The 18412-nt window shown below is 37.4% G+C and overlaps 1 protein-coding gene across 24 annotated transcripts in view; it reads right to left on the bottom strand.

Moving 5' to 3' along the window:
- CAMK2D (calcium/calmodulin dependent protein kinase II delta) overlaps positions 1–18412 on the bottom strand; it is a 172340-nt gene that overhangs the window by 34836 nt on the left and 119092 nt on the right. For 13 of the 24 annotated variants that reach the window (XM_089525911.1, XM_089525919.1, XM_089525920.1 and 10 more), the window contains exons 10-13: positions 13584–13706; positions 12246–12329; positions 11683–11725; positions 5173–5210 (exon numbers count right to left, since the gene is read on the bottom strand). In XM_089525911.1, the coding sequence (XP_089382037.1) occupies positions 5173–5210; positions 11683–11725; positions 12246–12329; positions 13584–13706 (288 nt within the window). Of the gene's footprint in view, positions 1–3738; positions 3772–5172; positions 5211–11682; positions 11726–12245; positions 12330–13583; positions 13707–18412 lie in introns of all 24 variants that reach the window. The other 11 variants (XM_089525907.1, XM_089525915.1, XM_089525916.1 and 8 more) reach the window with 1 other exon arrangement.

The following is an 18412-nucleotide window of genomic DNA, read 5'->3' as shown; positions in this document are numbered from 1 at the left end:
GCTCCTCTGAAGCAAACACCAAATAAGGTAAAACACAGGATACGAAAGAAAAACAACAATGGAAACACACATATCTTAGCTGAGCTTCTGTAAAAAAATCAACATAAAATTGACCATTTTAAATAAAAACAATAACAAAAAACCAAAAACCAGAATGTGTATCATGTATACTCCTGAATACATTGATCAGCAGATTCTGTTTTTCCACATCATTCAATATGACTCTAAAACCTACCACTATTATTGAAAAGAAAAAAGCACTGGTGGTAATAAATGTGTCCGTTTGTGTGTGTGCATTTGTGTGTGTAATAATGGCATTAAGGCACATTTTCAAAAATTAAATGAGATCCATTAAAAATATTGAAGACCTAAACAGTTCTCTCTCTCTCTCTCTTTGTGTGTGTGTGTGTACTTTATGTGTACATGTACAAACACACACACACACACACGTACACACAATGATTCCAAACTTTTTTCAGAAAAAAATATTGTGTACAAAAGGTGTCATTAATATCCAGGAATGTCCATATCTCTTCAATCAAAGATTTATTTTCCTTACTGAGCATTGGCTAAACTATATTTAGAATTACAAGAATATACATGCAAAAATGCACTACTTATGCTTTCCTCTTAGCGTCAAGAGAAAATGACTCATTCTTTAAAACAAAACAAAAACAAAATTTCAATATGAATACAATTTAGCCCACCACAAAAGTAGCATTCCAAAAATAGAAGGCAAAGAAAAAGGTGAAAAAATATGGAAGTCTTGAGCAGGAATCAAATATTAAGTATCACCCAGACAACTTTCATCTCTAAAAGAACATCCCTCTGCTCGAATATTGGCTCAGAATAGCCCCTTTGTGCATTGCTGGGGCACATAACGATACAGTCAGCAAACCTTAATGGTACTTACTCCATAACCCTTACATATCCATATAGGGAATACTAAAATACTAAAAATATTGGGCTGAGACATCCACAGAAAGAGCATCCTCTGCAATAGTGACAGTTATTAGAAGCAACATATCTATATGTGGTCATTATTGTGTCTGAAGTACATGCACATTTTGTAACTGAAGGATCTGCTACAGAGGTGTGGAGAAAGACCATGGCATATGGGGAGGATTTGTTTTAACCCTTTTGTGTGATTTCCCCCAAACTGCTGTTAGACCTGGAATGGAAGCTTCCATTTAAACAGAAGGGGAACAGATATGAATGAAGCCACTGAATCATACATAGAATTGAGATGAGTATACAGGAGGGCCTGTAGCTCAGCAACAGAGCATATGCTTTGCAGACAAAAAGTCCCAAATTCAATCCCTGCCATCTCCATTTCAGGAAAAAAAAACGGTTTTGCTTAAAACCTGAAAAACCACTACCAGTCAAGATTAAAAACACTCGGCTAGACATATCAGTGGCCTCACTCATCAACTTGCTGCACTCCTATTTTCAAACTCAATATAACATTGATTTGCATATATAAAGTCTGGTTGCACACCACACATAGAAGAACCTGATGTTTTTGAAATCTCTCACATACATTTGGGAAGGTCTGGATGCACCTTATTTCTTTCAAAGAAAGGAACCCACTTCTAAAAATTTTGCTGAATAAGACTATTTTCCTCTTTTAAATTTCATGTACACATACAGAGGAACCAACTGTGCATAAAATGTGTGTAGTACAGTGGGCCCTTGGTATCCATTGGTGTTTTGTTCTAGTATCACCTGTGGATACCAAAATCTGTTGATGCTCAATCCCCATTATATACAATGGCATAGCAAAATGGTGTCCCTTATATAATATGGCAAAACCAAGGTTTGCTTTTTGAATTTTTTAAAAAAATTATTTTCAAACCATGGATGGTTGAATCTATGGATGCAGATTCCATGGATACAGAGTGCCAACTGTAATGTAAGTCCTTCTTGGAAGCATTTAAAACAGATTTTAATTTAGATGGACTTCCATCTTCAATGTTGGGGTTATATATGTATACACACTTTAGAGACAGGAATTCAATGAATTTTCCTTATGCATAGCCAAGCACATTTCAAAAGCTGTCAGCAGCCAATATTTACCCTTATGTTTAAAGGAATGCCTGTGCTCAAAAGTATGTATTTTCCCTCTGCATCACCTCACTTTGCTTCCTTCTATGAAGATATCTATCTAGTCACAATCGGTGAGTACAGCAATGAGCTGGACAGTTGTGTTGATCAAATATAACATCTATCATGTTTTAACTGGAGAAAATTTAAGAGAACAAGAATTGAGGTCCATCTGAAATTGAAGATTGCAACAACCAAATTGGAAGATGATCAACAAATCTAGGACTGCTAAATTTTAATAAAGCTTAACAAAGCATGTACTTTATCAAAGGATGTGATAAAAAATACAGTATGGTGAGCAGTTGTTGCTCTGACTTTGTATTAGGCTCACTGCTTAGTCAGATGGAACCCCATAGGTTCATCTATGTCACTTAGGGATGCAATTCTCCATTAATTTTATTCTCAAACAAAGCGATATATAATTTTAGCAATTATCTTCCCACTGGAAGAAAATCGTCGAAAACCATGAAGTTTTCGAGTTGCATTTGCAATCTGAGACTTATTCTATGCAAAATTCACACTTGGTTATTTTGCACATAAGACAGCATTTTGTTGTAGGGGAAACAGCATATTCTGCACAGAAAATATTATTTATAAGCAAAGATATTATTTTCTGTGCAGAAAAAAGCTGTTTCCTAGATAGAAAAGACTGACTGCTGTGTAAATCATTTACAGTCAAATTCTGCACAGAATAAGTCTCTAACTATATCTTTTCTTGTGTAGAAAATAATATTTTCTGCCCAGAAAATGTTGTTTCATGCACACCCACAAAACCCATATGTGATTTCTGCACAGAATAAATCCTCAAATGCAGAAATTCTTGTCAGTCCAGAATTCTTCTGGCCAGGATTTTTCAACCATTTTTAAATATTATTTCCATTCCTACTGACACCACATTTGAACTTCATCTGTTTGGCTTTTTTGCTTGAATTCTTCTACATGATCAACCTTGCTTAGCACATATGATATTGTGCAGAGTTTGATAGACATCTTTGTATATGTGTTCTGGCTGTTTTACCTGTAGTTAAATGTATGCAAATGTGTACCTCCTGCCCTAACATTTCACCATGTGAGAATTTCACTATTTAATATTAAAATTAGATGAGTGTGGAAATGAAAGATAAAAGTAGTGCTTCAAAAACTGTTACTTTTTATAGATGAGAAAGGGAAATCTTCTTGAGAAAATGTACGTTATGAATGTGAGTTAATTTAATGCTGTAATTAATAAATACAGCATCTGGTTTTTGCAAAAGTGTAAGATTCTTATAAGCATCTAAGCATTTTTGGATACTCATAACACTGTGTTATTAGAAATCTCATCTGTTTTAAACTCGAGATCATACCAAATATATGGAAGGCTTTCAAATAACAAAGCTATTATACTAGGATTGCTGCATTGGCTAAAGTTATATATACTGAGCTCTGATATTTGTACAGTCTATAACTTTGCTCTAGAAAAATTACGAATAATTAATTCAGGATGTCATCTAACATTGAACTGATGCAGAAGTCACAAGCCTTCTTTTGAAAGACTTGCCACTTCCTGCATTATGTTAACAGATTTAAACGCAATGATTTAATCTCTAAGTGTGAACGTTTCATAGGAGGAAAAATCTGGCAGATAAAGATCCTCACCATCATCTGAACACTCGAACTGGACTTCCTTTTCTGATTTGACCAGTCAGAGAGAAAGGAAAAGAAGAAAATGTGACTGGTTGGATTTGAAGTATCAATGCATGGAGAACAGTATTTTTTGTTTTGTTTTGTTTTTTTTTAAAAAAAAAACCAAGGGCTAATATCCTGGAAGGGGAAAATATTTTTGATGTGGTAAAATCCCCTGCATAAGAAGGGTATCATACACTTGCACGCTGCTCAGATAGATACTTTATACCCACCACTCCACAGAACTATGAACGCAGAAGAGAACCCCGAACCCAAAGCATAGCAAACTGTCATAAAATGTAGTGCTATTATAGTGTCAGCAACAACCATCATCAACACAACTGTTTAAACAGACCAATTTTGTCAAACATGGTTACAGACCTGCAAGAGAAAATGGCATTGAGCAAAACAAACCATCTGAACTGGTCACCAACAGTGACTAGAAAAAGCAGCCATTGTATTCCAATGGAAAGCAGTAGATTAACTTTGGACAATATCTTTTCATAGAGTACCCAACAAACACAAGTCTCCAGGGTTTAATGGTGGCAGGACTATAAGACTTCTGCTTTCTCAGTCCATCAAGTATTATACTGAAATTGGTCCAGCTAATCTTTGGATGTGTGGCGGGTCCACAGGAGAATCATCTTGCTTCTGGATAATATTGATAGAGATTGGCTGGATTTAGGTTACTAGAGTGCTTTGCGATGACATGCAAAAGCATATACATATAACAAATCCAAAGAGAAATACAAAGTGAAACACATACTTAAATATCAAATTCATGGGTGGGGGATCACAAGGATAAAAATTGAAGCCAGACATATTCCAGGAAATCTTGCAAAATAGAATAAACACACGTTATATTTTTCTAATGATACATGGAAAGCTTTTTGTAAAATTTAACAATTATTCTGTGAAAAAGAGATAACATTTTTGTTTAGTTGTACCCTATGGCATTAAATTTGTATAGCATCTCTTCTCCTATAGAATTTTAGGACTATGCACTTAGAAGCTGCAAGTCACATATGAAAATTACAAATGCATTCTATTTCTTTCCAAAAATATTTTATTTGATCTGACCTTGTTACCTGAGATCTTAACTTCATTGGCTTCTGCCAATACACCCACATTACTTCTGGCAGAGTGTAGCTAAAGGGCTGCCAAATTCTATGGTAGTGTTCTGACAAATAAAATGTCAAGGTCAGCGGGGTTCCATCATTCCAAAATGACTGCTCTATGAACAGCAACAAAGGACTAACAAATTTATTAAAGCATTGATTTAAAAATGAACACCTAACGAAGAGGAATAGTTGTTTCAGTGTCAAATTAAATAGAAATAAGAAAGGCACGCAGTAATGAAAAGTGAATGAGACATATTGTTAGATGTCCTCAACATTTCTAGCCTACCTTCACTCCATCAGGTTTCTTCAGTAAACTCTTGGCTGCTACAAATTAAATAGAAAGAAGCAGTGTCAACTGTCAAAATTCACATACAGTGAAACAGGAAATAACTGCTTTTATTTTTTCTCATATTTAATACCATTGGAAGTATCAGTCTGGGTTTTCATACCTTAGACATTAACAAATCATTATACAGTTTTCCTGTTCCTGTTTTTAATTCCTCAATTTAATCTTTTTTCTATCTATATTAGGCACATGATCACTGCACTGGCAATGTTTTATTACTATTTATGATGCAGTACCTACAAAGTAGGCAATTGATATTTAAATAATTTGTCTGTCTGCATATATACTCATGTTCTTGTACACATTACCTTATAAACATGGGGATGAGGGAACAGGTATGTACTATTCTGGAAAACACATTATTGACATCCTAATTATTTCTTGCATTAAGGATAAAGGCTTTGTCTGCACTGGCAAGGACACTCCAAGGGCAGCCCAGAATATCTTGGCCCTGCAACTGCTCTGAGCAGCTCCCAATACCATGGCCTCTGTTCCTGCACCATGGTGCTGTTTGCATGGGCATTCCACTGCATCACCTGATGCGTCCACTGCTAACATAGATTGCTCACTTCTGATGTCAGAATGAGGCGCCCAGTGATATTCACATAGCTGGGTGCCTCAGAACAAGGGACCTGTGGTGGATGCAGCTGATGTTTCAGCAGGATGTCCATGCAGACTGCCATGGCACGGGAATCGTGGGCTCTTCCCGGAAAATTTGGAGCAATAAGTAGGTTATTTATTCCATTTTAAGGCTACTACAGCCTGGTTCTGATGCAGAATGTGCCAGACATCTTCCAAACTGCTCACACCAGAACTGGGGTTTGCGATATGAACAAGATGGCACCAGAATGGGAGGAGTGGGAATGGGCTTTTTCACCCATGCAGACAAGACCAAAGATAAAGAACAACTGATCAATGCGATCAAGACCTTAAATCATATGCATTTAATTGCCTACCTGCACAGAGGCAATGCATTTTATAGCATAAACCAGGATGTGAAACAGTTAGTCTTTCAGATATTTTGCACTACAGCTCTCGCAAGTCCTTACCACTGGCCATTCTGAGTAAGTCTGATGGGAATGATATATCAAGACATCTAGACAATTGAGGGTTACCCACTACTGTCCTAAGTCATATCCGTGCATAGTATGTAGTCAAAAAGAGTCTGATGGACTATGTCACACCATATGGCTGAAATCAGCACAAAAAAACTGATTTGTTCTTTTATATAAAATATGTGTATTGAACTTTATAATGCCAGACAACATTTTGTAGCTTCCTTACAATTCAGAAGACATTTCCAGAGTAAGATAAGTGCATGTATGTTCCATTAAAATGTATCTAAATCCTATTCAGATCAGCATAATAGTAGCTGAATTGTATGCAGCAATATGCCAGTAAAAGATAGTGATAAGTTGGAATTAAAGAGAGATGAATGTTTAATAGTGCACTTTAGTACCAATGATTTCAAAAAGACCTCAGCTGCTATCCTAGGTAACTTTATTGGAATTATTATTTGTATAGTGCGCCCACATTTTATGTGGGTGCGGCATACGCGGCTTTCAGCATATGCTGAAAGCCATGCCGGAATAGCCCATCGCGCACCCCGGAAGAAATAATGGCACATACGGATTTCACCTTATGTGGAGGGATCCATGTAAGGGGAGGGCCCACTGTATGAACAATTTTTGCAAGATTGTGCACACATGATATATCTCATTAGAAATTCAGTTGGAATATAAAGACAAATTGTCTTGATAATCTATATCCAATTACAGACAACCTTCCATATTTGCGGCCTTGACACTTGCTTTTTCGATTATTCGCAAGGTCAAGGCTGCTAGCCCAGGCATTCCTCCTCCTCCTCTCTCCTGGGTTTTTTTCCCTCAGGAGAAAAAGCCCAGGAGCCAACTCCTGTGTTTTTCCTGACTGGCCAGGCTGCGTCCAGTCGGGAAAGGTAGGAGGAGCCTCCATCCCTCCAGGATCTGTTTTTTTTTTTTTTGCCCCATCGCTCCCTGGGTTGGCCAGGAGGTGATGGGACAGGTAAAGAGAGGAAGAGCCTCCATCCTTTGGAGGTCTTTAAGCACAGGCTGGATGGCCATCTGTTGGGGATGCTTTGACTGAGATTTCTTGCACAGCAAGGACTGGATGGCCCTTGTGGTCTCTTCCAACTCTACGATTCTATGATTCTAGCCCCCCAGGAACCTTTGCCTGCCTCATCGTGCCCTGAGCTGCCCAAAGGGTGATGGGGCTGGCAAACGAAGGAGGAGCCTCCATGCCTCCCAGAAATAGCAACCCAGGCAGCAATCCGGCTGGGAAAGGGAATTGGTATGATGGAGGCTCCACTTCCCTTTCCCTTCCTGATCACCCCCTGGGGAAAGAAGCAATTAGGCTGGGAAAGGGGAGGGAGATAGTTAAAGGGATGGGAGGGTGGGAAAAAAGGAGTAAGGGTTCCTGCTCCTCTTCTCCCACCCATCCCTCCCTTTAGCTGGCTTCTGAGTGAGGGGTGGAGTTATTCACAATTTTTCCATATTCACAGGGGTCTCATTCCCCTAACTCCTGCAAATATGGAGGAACTACTGTATCATATTATTTTACATTTCTACATTTTGCAATATTTTGTTACTGTATACAGAAGTATGCATAGCTAAAAATAAGACTCTTACTCCAGAATATGATGCAGGTACACAAAAACAAAAACAAAAATCTCAAGGTCTAAATGTATTTAGGTATGATACATTTGACAACACATTTAAGCAAAAAGATAATCATCTTGATATAAGTAAGAATTGTTCATGTTGTAGTTTTGCTCCACTGTGAAAACTGAGAAAGTGAGGCTCTGTTGAAACACTTACCATCTGAGAATCCTGCCCATTCCGAAAGTGGGGACACTACCTATGCAGGTCCATGTGTGCTCTAGGCAGCCTATGCACATACCTCAAGCATGAATTACTTGAAAATTCCTTTTCCGAGGTTTGTAATACTGATTTTGAATGTGCAAATCATATGCATACATTACTTGCATCACTTATCACCTCATATGGGTAATGAAGTGATAGGGAGGGATGTGCAAGTATGAATCATGGGTGGAATTACAAAGTTTTTATTCATTCACTTTAATGACTTCATTCTATGCGTAAATCCTTTCCCCTCAGGAAAAAAATGGGCAATCCAATATTAAACCGTTTAAGTCTGCATAACTACCCCAAACAATCAAGTTACATTTTTACAATGTCCTTGCAACAGATCTAACAATGGCATTGTGCTGTAGCAGCAGTTAGGACAACTGGATCACATATATTTTTAAACACTAAAAAAAACAATGAATGGATACAAGCACAAATGAAAACAATGACAACTTTACTAATAACTAAACTTGGTGGGCCTGTAGTGTTCTGCATTTGATGTAATGAGCATATGCTGAATCAGTTTTTGATCATTCTTTGGGTTAAATTCCATTGTACAACAACAGCAATAACAACCAATTTGGGATCATCAGTCACAAATCTATAAACTGATGAACAGCTGGTTGAAATCAGAGTGAATGTCCATTCTGGCAGTATATGCCAAATAAATCAGAAAAATGTGGCATGAAAGGGATAGTGCCACAGTGCTAAAATATAATGTCTTCTCAAGTGAGACGTTTACCTGCATATTACCAGCACAGCTAGTCCTTACAACATGGGAAGCCTAGTTTGGTTATAGTGTGGTTACAAGACTATCTGAATCTCATTTCCATAGCAGGTGAAGTGTAGGAGAATTTACCCCTTTAGGTTAGAGTACAAAGAAGATTTGCTAACCAAAACCTTATCTTTGTTAGCCTCATTTGACAGAATATGCTATAACACATTACTACTATAGCAGAATAACCATTAAAAAACTCAGGAAATGGTGTACCATATGTGGGTAATTTCCTTACAAGTGATATGTTATAATTGTCGGTTAAGTAGCCTGGCCAAAGTAAGACCCTTAATTGGGAATCATGTCCCTCAGCAGTAACTATTTGTTTGTCGAAACAGAATATTATTCCAACATACATTAATCCTATCTGTTCATGCAAATAAACAAAAACATCTGTTTTCCTTCTAGATTAATGTTTGTCTCCTAATGTTAGAATTAACAGGTTTTTTCCCCAGATGGAAATAACAGTGGTAATAGTTTGCGCCACAGAAATTAGGTTATTTACTTTTACTCCTCAGAAAAGGAGGTCTGTCAGCTACTCAAAACAAGTGTGCTGTCCCATGTGAACAAGTGTTTTCTGGCTCTGGTTGTTTGGATATTGTGGAATAGCCTTCATTCTACACTCACAAACACATTTGTAGACATGAGGCATTTTTATTCTTTGAATTCCTATAAGGTCAGAAAATACTTGAGAAGTTACTGACAACTTTTTAAAATTCTTGTGGATGAAGGTTAATGCCAGTTTTTCTACTAACGTGTCAGTTTTTCTAACAAATATTAGCTTCAACACCATACTTTACATATCCCTTATGTATACTGAGAATGAAAAGTATGAGTGACATTTGTGCCAATTTTTCAAATGTAAAAGGCCAGAAATTTAAATAAAGCTTGCTCAAGAGATAAATAATCAAACCCAAAGAAATTGAATTAAGGCTGGAACTGGATTGCATGGGAGCATCAACAGCAAGTCTGAGTTCCCTGCCAGGTAATGTTTAGTAGTACATTTGTGACATAATGCCATTGCACTATGAGTCCACTATGGGTCTCTGTTCCTGTACAAGGAGCATGACAGCCAATGTAATGGAGCAGTGGAACGGAAACACAAAGTGTGGCAATGTCACAAAATCCCTATAGCATCCAATTCCATCCTAGGACAGCATACAAAAGAACAGGATGATTTGGGACAGGCAAAGGAAACTGAAGAAGAAGGGAGGGGAATCCTTTTAGTTCCTGAGGGGCTTACCTCACAAGAAACATACATTCCACATTACAGGAAGAACAAAAAGGGAAAAAATAAAACACTTTTATAAATACATTGTTACGGAAAAGTTAATAAAAAGCATGCTGTTGAGCAAAATTATGATGAATGACATAAATCAAAATTAGATGGCCTCACAATAACTGGATATCTTAATTGATGCAGACCAGTGCCATGCCAAGAAAATGAAAAAAAAATATGAAAAAGACAATGAAAAAGAATGAGACAAATAGATTATACTGAGTCATGAAAAAAAATGGGTAAACCAATCAAATTTATTCTTTATTTTTGTGAAAGGAAATGTGAAAGGTATAACAAGCATACAGAATGACAGTGTATACCGTAATTGTATTATTTTAAAAAATAGTTTGAAAAAATGTTTTGATCTGTTTCTAAATAATATTTTTATTTGTTTTTATCTGTTGTGCATCATCTCAGGAGCCTTGGAAAGCTGATAAATAAATATTCTTACTTCTACTATGTCATTACAGTAGCAGTGGCAAAGGAAGAAGAGGAGGAGGAGGTAGTTCCCTGACAATTTCATTAGGATTTCTATGTCTTTTGACAATGTTTACAAAATGGTGAAAAACTGTGAAGATTTGGCCACATGAACTTCAAGGAATTCAGTTCTTCATTTAACATGCTTCACTTACTCATGGGGAACTAGTGGCATAAGTATATAGTTTACATTTGGCTGTCATCATGGCTGGTACATGATCCTCAAATGACAGAGATCACTAAATCAGGAAGGAACAGCACCCAACATTCCCTGTAGCCTGCTGAGGCACAAAAAAAAAATGGGGCAAAGGGGTGCAGACTGCCACACAAATAATAAGATTAATTCCTTTCATCAAAATTAGTAACAACACTGTTCTCAAGAGCCATTCTTAACTTAAAAACAAAGAATGCTTCTATCTACTTCGGGATTATCTGCACTGACAGATAGTAGCTTTTCAGAATATCTAACAGACGTCTTTCTTAGCCATTGATGGGGATCTTTGAGATTGAATCTGGGACTCCATAGGAATAAATGGTAACTATTTGAAGGATACAGCTTGAAGAAGCCAGCATACTTGAAGAAACCAGCAGGAATAGTCAGAAAAATGCAAAATAAATTAAACCTAATTAAATCTATTTTTCTTTCATAACTGCAATAGAAGATAATTTATTATTAAGTGTGTGTGTCTGTGTGTGTATAAACAGTGTCCTCTAGTTATATTCCTAAACAGTGCCATAAGATGTTTAAACATCTCATGATGTTTAGTGTATACCAACTATAGCTTGAAAAGAAATAAGAAATGAGTAAAGATGAAGAAGGGAATTAATAAGGTGCCCAATTCATCTCTTATTACAATGGGGTAAGGTACAACAAACAGATAAATAAAGATAAATACTTTAGATTACTTAAACATGGCATGCAGACAAAACAGATAAGCTATTTTGCATACACAGGGGAAAATCTTTGGTTACAATGATCACACACTGAGAACAATATAGTACACTGAACATACCTGAGAAATTTCTTGTAGCCAGCATAGTTGTCAAAATGGCACCCTGAAAATATATTCAAAACAATGAGCCAATATCCTCTGCAGTATTCCTGATGATAAACAAAATAATCTCTTTTCTATTTTCAGACACCTAATATGAACAAGCTAAATAACATCCTTGCACAGTAACTTCTATAATTCCTCAGTATTGGCTATGCTGGATGGGGATGATGGAAGTTCCAGTCCAACAACATTTGGAGGGCTGCATGCTTCCTAACCCCAAGCTAAAAGATCCTAAATTTGCCTGTTCAAAATGACCTACATAAATGTGTAATATGTTGTTGGTTTTAGATTTTCAGTCATGACATCCTTTAAGAGGGTCCATAAAATGAATTCAGGACAAATGTCTCCAGGAATTCTGTAGTACAGTCAGCTGTTCCATATTATTCACAGTTATCTTCTCCCAAGGAGAATGTGGTAGGAAATAAGAAATGATAGGGAAAGTGACTTCTGTCCATGACTGAGACAAGACGTTTTTGAACACTTTAAAAATCAGTGAGCTAAGGAATAGCTAGCTTCCATACCTTAAGCTTCCTTCTTGCATTGAACTTCTTCAGGCAATCAACAGTCTCCTGTCTGTGCATCATTGAAGCAACAGTAGAACGTTGCTGAAAGAAAAGAAAAAAGCAGATGTTTCAATATAGTCTTCAGTATTATGCTTTCTTATAAATGATCTTTTCTGGAACTGTTTCTAAATTTCAGTTAAAACTCTTGCATTACAAATCAGAACAACAGTGCTATTCTCCACCACACGGATTCAGCTTCAGCAACTTTACAAATGCACTCTCCTAACACTTCAAACTATTTTTCATTTGAGATGACCAGACAGAAATGTGAGAGCCTTTAGTTTATACTATGCTCTTTGCAGTGTTTAAAAGGATTGTATCTTCATTCAAGTAAGTCTATAAAGAATTTTAGAGTATCTGTAACCATACAACTTCAGTTAACAAAACAAAAATATTACAACTGAAAATTCACATTCAATATGTGAATTTACACACTGTTTGCAATCCAAAGAACAACAGACACATACATTTTGCCAATTATAATTGCTGCTCTCTGACTATAAATATAAAAATGCTTCTTAAAGTAAGGTTTCTGCAAAGTGATTTCTTAAGCCACACACACTAATTATCCTCCATGGAAATCAGGGTGGTGCATGTGGTTCTCCCCTCCCATGCTTTATTATAACAACTCTGTCATGTAGATTAAGCTAAGGCAGAGTGACTTGTCCAAGATAACTCACTACCTTCAAGGCTGAAAAGAGATTTGCACCTCAGTCTCCCCAGTACTAATCCAAAATCCCAGCCATTGTACTATATAGTTCTCACACAATAAGCAAAGATGATATAAACCATTTCTTAAGGGTTGTTGATATGTCAACAAGATTCTAAACAAAGGGAGTTACAGACAAAAATACTAAAGAGGGAAGTTACATTCCAATTCAGAATGTATGAACGAAAATATCCACATCATAACTGACAAGGAACACCCATTAGATATGTTTAGGGCTGTAAAGAATAATCATAACCTTACTGAACCTTGACACTAAAGAGTATCTTAATGTATCAACACTCCCTATTGAAAAATGGTCAATTGCCATGAGATTTTTTCACATTCTAGGTTTTTGATGTGGAAAAAAAATCATTTGTTCAAAAGCACCTTGTTTCTTGCTCAAAAATACATTTCCAAACATAAAACAGTGTATTTAGCACAGATTTACATTTTTCTGTGAAAAATTGTTTTTTCCCAAATAAAAAAAGGTCCTAAAAGTGAAAAATCATTACAAATTCATAAAACTCTTGTATTTTGGCTTGGCTGCTCAGGGCAATATAGCAGTTACTCAAGTAGAAGTTGCTTACAAAGATCCATGGGTGTTTGAGGGCTTCTGATGCATTGATACGTTTGGCAGGGTTGATTGTAAGCATTTTGTTGATAAGGTCTTTGGCTTCTGGGGTCACCGTATCCCATTCTGGTGAAGGAAACTTGAAGAAAAACAGAATATCCATGTAAGAGAAAAATCAAATGGTTTAAACACAAACAGAAACAAAATACTTAATTTTGAGAACTGAAAAATGATAATTCAATGGATGTTCTATATTACTCTGTAGATCTTCTATTTCCTCATCCTTGAATTTCCAAGTAAGTTTCCAAAGTGAGTTTCTAGGCCCAAGACAGGAATAGAAAGGAAGATGACTTCTCACAAAACCTTGCATTAAGGTAAGTTATCACATGCATTAATGTATTTTTAGTAGTTTTTAAAGAAATGCTGTACAATACAGTGGAGACCACATCCAAACCAAAATGACTTAGGGAAAACAGGGGAGGAAGGCAACATGATATGCCTAGTTGCATTCAGCATTAAGCACTGTTTTGTGCTAGTTTATTGGTGTGACCAAATGAGAGTATTCCCTCAAGCACCTTCAGAAAGTTAATTTGTGTTTCTCTGTAATGGTGCCCATGGCATGGAACACCCACCTGAAGGAGTTCTATCTAGACCTATGTCTGATCATCTGTCAGTAGGCAGAAAAATATATGTATTTATTTGTGATGTAATGATTTGACATGATATTTTATAATATTCCCCCCTTTCAATCTATCTCTCCCTCCTCCTCTGGTTTTTGTTGTTGTTGTTGTTGTTGTTGTTGTTGTTATTTTTATACTTTTGTGTGTTATAATATAGGTAGCAAAAGCTGCTGATCTTGACAGAGGTCAGCATTGGATGGGTTGCAGCCCTCCTAAAGAATCATAGCAGTACAAGCATAAGATGTTAATCATAGGCACTTTTTATCAGTTTTGGCCCATTCATCAGCTACTCCCTTATTTGAAGAAAGCAGGAACTTTCCAGTTTTGTACACACTGTTTAGTATCTGAAATTGATTACAATATTTTAGTTTACATAGGGTTCTCTGCTCAGAAGCTTCAGCTCATGAAGAATGCATCTTCCGTTTCCAGAGTTGCTGGTTTTTTGGTGGCGGTGAGGAGCAACCAAAGAATATAACACTAAATCTGTGCAGTATACAGTGGTTGCTGGACCCTTTCTAGATCCATTTTAAAGTGCTTATCACTATAATGCTCTAAAGACAGTTAGAAAGAACCTATTTGGGGGGTAGCTATATGTACTAAGTCAGTGAAGCCTAAGCTTTGTCAAGTGGGTAGGGTGGCACACATTACAGGTCCTTTTTAGCAGTGGTCCTATGGCTTTGGAACTCCTTCCAATGAGTTGACTGTAGTTAGCCCTCCACATTTGACATTAGTGGCTTTGACTATTTTTGAGGTCAAGGCCATGTGCGTGAGCACTCCTCCCCCTCCCTGGGATTTTCCTCTCCGGAAAAAATCTTAGGAGAGAGGGAGCAGCCAGAAAAGGTGAATGCACCAACCCCACCCCTTTCTCAGTCGGATCACTGCCTTCCCCAGACAGCGATGCGACTGGAAAGCTGTGAGGGTGGTGGTGGATCCTCCTCTGCCCTTTCCTGGTTTGATCATTGTCTTCCTCTGGCAGGAAAGGGAAGAGGAGCATCCATCCCCCACACCCCTTTCTCAGTCGGATCACTACCTGGGGAAAGCTATCTAACTGGGAAAGGGGAAGGGAGCCAGTTAAAGGGATGGGAGAGTGTGAGAAGCATGTGTGCCTACTGCTCTTCCCTCACCCACCTATCCTTTTAACTGCCTTCCTCATGTAGTGGGGAGTTATTTACAGTTTTCCACGTTTGCAGGGGTCTTGTTTCCCAAACTCCCATGAATGTGGAGGGCTGACTGTATTTTCTCAATTATTGTCTTTAAGTGCACTCGAAAGACCTGTCTCCTAAAATGTCCTCTGCATGGATAATCCTGGGAGTCTTCATTCCTTGGCAGTCGTTTTAACAATGGCTGCTCTTTACTACTATTTGGAGCTATCCGTGAATGCATTTTCAATATAGTGAGCTGTACTTAATCTTGTAAATAGTTCTATTATTTTATTTGGGAAATAGTTTTATAGGGTTTTTTCTCCCTGGGAGAATGATAGAAAAATCCTTTAATAAATTAATATAATTTTTTTCAAAGGTGATTTTTGTAAGCTACTTTCAGCACCATAAAAACCTGAAAAATATTGGAAAATAGGTCCACAACTAAATTAATATGGTTGGGTGGCTGCTGATGGTGATGATGACAATGACGACAATGACATACAGAGAGAGAGAGAGAGAGGAAAGAAAGAAAGAAAGAAAGAAAGAAAGAAAGAAAGAAAGAAAGATCTAGATTTTTGAAAACCTATCCAAATGCAGCCAATGAAAAGAGAGTCTGGAGAAAAAGAATGGAAACAAACTCCTTGAATGGACCACTACATGCCAAATATGCTTGCTTGGTGATTGCTGAAAACAGTCACATATGCTTCATCATGAAGGCAAGCACTACACCTGTTAAGTTTTCAAGACTGCCTGTGCTACTGGGAGCAGGCTATTACTTTATGAAAAGCAATCTGGATAAAGGAGTCCTCTGAGATGGCAAGGATAATCATGCTGAAGAATAGGCATTTGTCTATTTGAAAATACATTACTACGGGCATCACATTGGAATGAGTTTGACAGGAGAAAAACTCCCATCATTTTGAAATGACTTTTGGCTGTTGCAGCTGCCAGGCTGTAAGATTCTGAAATGCAAGGGAAAAAATGATGGAAGTACTGTAGACGGTACCAGTATCTGCATGGCTCATTTCACAATTCTCTGTCCCAGACACACATACGCAAACTTGTAAGTGAACCAAGAAGGATCACAGCTGTGGGAATCTGTAACAAATTTAATTGAAGAGCTATGTGAGGAAATTTAAAGCAGCACCAAGAAAGAATGGAAACAGCAGTACAAATGTGCCCAGTAGAGACAAGTGCAATAAAAAAGAGAGAGAATGTAAATGAGTAAGACTGGGCTAATATATTTTTCTGCTTGAGGCAAACTAGGCTAATACATTTTTCTACTCCATGTAGAAAACCTGAATGGAATGGCAGCTTGTGAAGACAACAGGCAGATTAGAACCTTGGCACTAGCCAATGGGACTGAAGCCAGGAAAAGGTGGGTGCTGCTCCCAGGAGTGAGTATATAAGAGGGAGGAGCAGGTTTGAAAGGGGTTGGTGTTTAATGTGCCCTGAGGGGTGAAGAGCCATTGAGGCTAGGTTAGGCTGCTGTGAGGAGCAGTTACAAAGGGTTTTAAATACCCAAGAAAGGGATGAAGTGTGTCCTTAATTATATTGTTGCAGGAGACCTGGTGGTGCAGAGGTTAAATACCTGTGCTGCAGCCACTCATTCAAAACCACAAGGTTGCGAGTTCAATACCAGCAAAAGGGCTCAAGCTTGACTCAGGCTTGCATCCTTCTGAAGTCGCTAAAATGAGTACCCAAATTGTTGGGAGCAATTAGCCTACAGTTGTAAACTGCTTAGACACTATTAGTTCAGTATGAAGTGGTATATAAATGAAGCTGTTTGTTTTGTTTTGTGTGCTGTGGGAGACATAGTGTTTGGTGACTAGTGGAGTCACAGGTAACCAGAAGAGTTATAAGATACAAAAGTTTTAATAAAGTTTCTGTGAGAACATTGTCTGTAAAGGAACATATATAAAGAAACAATTACAAAGACAAGCTAAAAAAAATGTTAAACTGTATAATTAATAAAGTATTATACACCATATCCACTGTGAACACCATCCACTAAAAGAGATATTGTATTCAGCCTGACTTGTAAATAAATTTCTTACTTTGTTTCAACAAGCAGCTGTCTGAAGTGATTTCAGAAACAAAATTGCTACCAACATTGAGGAAAGTCTTTTAGGTTTGGAACACATTAGATAGTAGATTAGTCTCACCATAACATAATTGGTGACAGCGGTGGCACACATTAAAAAGGAGTGAAAATTTTTGAGAAGTTTTTGCAGTGCCATGTTGTCTTCCTTCAGTAATACGTCCCTTCACAACAGCTGAAGCAGGTTAGTTAGGAGGTTTAAGACAGGTGATCAGTCGTCTGGTAGAAAAAGAGAGCCATAGAGTCCCGAACAGCTGGGAGATGGTCATTGTTTGTTCCACACTGGCTGATCAACTCACTCTGGCTAACAGTAGAGCTGGCCTTGAAACTTGAGAGTGCTGGTTTATGTAATCCATTATTTATTTATTTGTTTGTTTGTTTAAAAATGTGTCTGTGGGTTTACTTTCATAATAAAGCATTGCCATACAGGATATGAAATACTGTAGGTTTTTGTTTTTTTTTAAAAAAATGAAGCCACAGGTCATCACACTTTGATTTACTCTGTGATAAGTGAGTCATTTAGTTTTCTAAATAATCAGTTATGCAGTATTTTGTTGTTGTTGTGTGCCTTCTAGTCATTTCCGGCTTATGGCAATCATCAGGTGAATCTACAGTAACATACAGTTTTCCTAGCAAGTTTTTTCAGAGGGGGTTTGCCATGCCTTCCCCTGAGGCTGAGAGCATGTGTCTTGCCCAAGGTCACCCAGTGGATTTCAATTCCAGGTGGGGACTTGAACCCTGCTCTACAGAGTCATAGGATTAAATGGCAGTTCTGTAATAGTTTCTAACAAAAAAAAAAAATGTACAGTGGTAAAAGTGATTTGTAAGGAAGGCTGGGATGAGGGGAGGAATGCTAGAATCACTAAGTGATATCTAATTGTCTTATAATTTATACAGTTGTCTTACGAATACCACAATATAG

Source organism: Sceloporus occidentalis, unplaced genomic scaffold (assembly GCF_023333645.1).
Source record: "Sceloporus occidentalis isolate IW3139 unplaced genomic scaffold, rSceOcc1.0.p SCAF_5, whole genome shotgun sequence".
NCBI classification, from domain to species: domain Eukaryota; kingdom Metazoa; phylum Chordata; class Lepidosauria; order Squamata; family Phrynosomatidae; genus Sceloporus; species Sceloporus occidentalis.
Note: the sequence above shows the minus strand (reverse complement) of the source record. Positions and strands in the feature narration are given on the sequence as shown.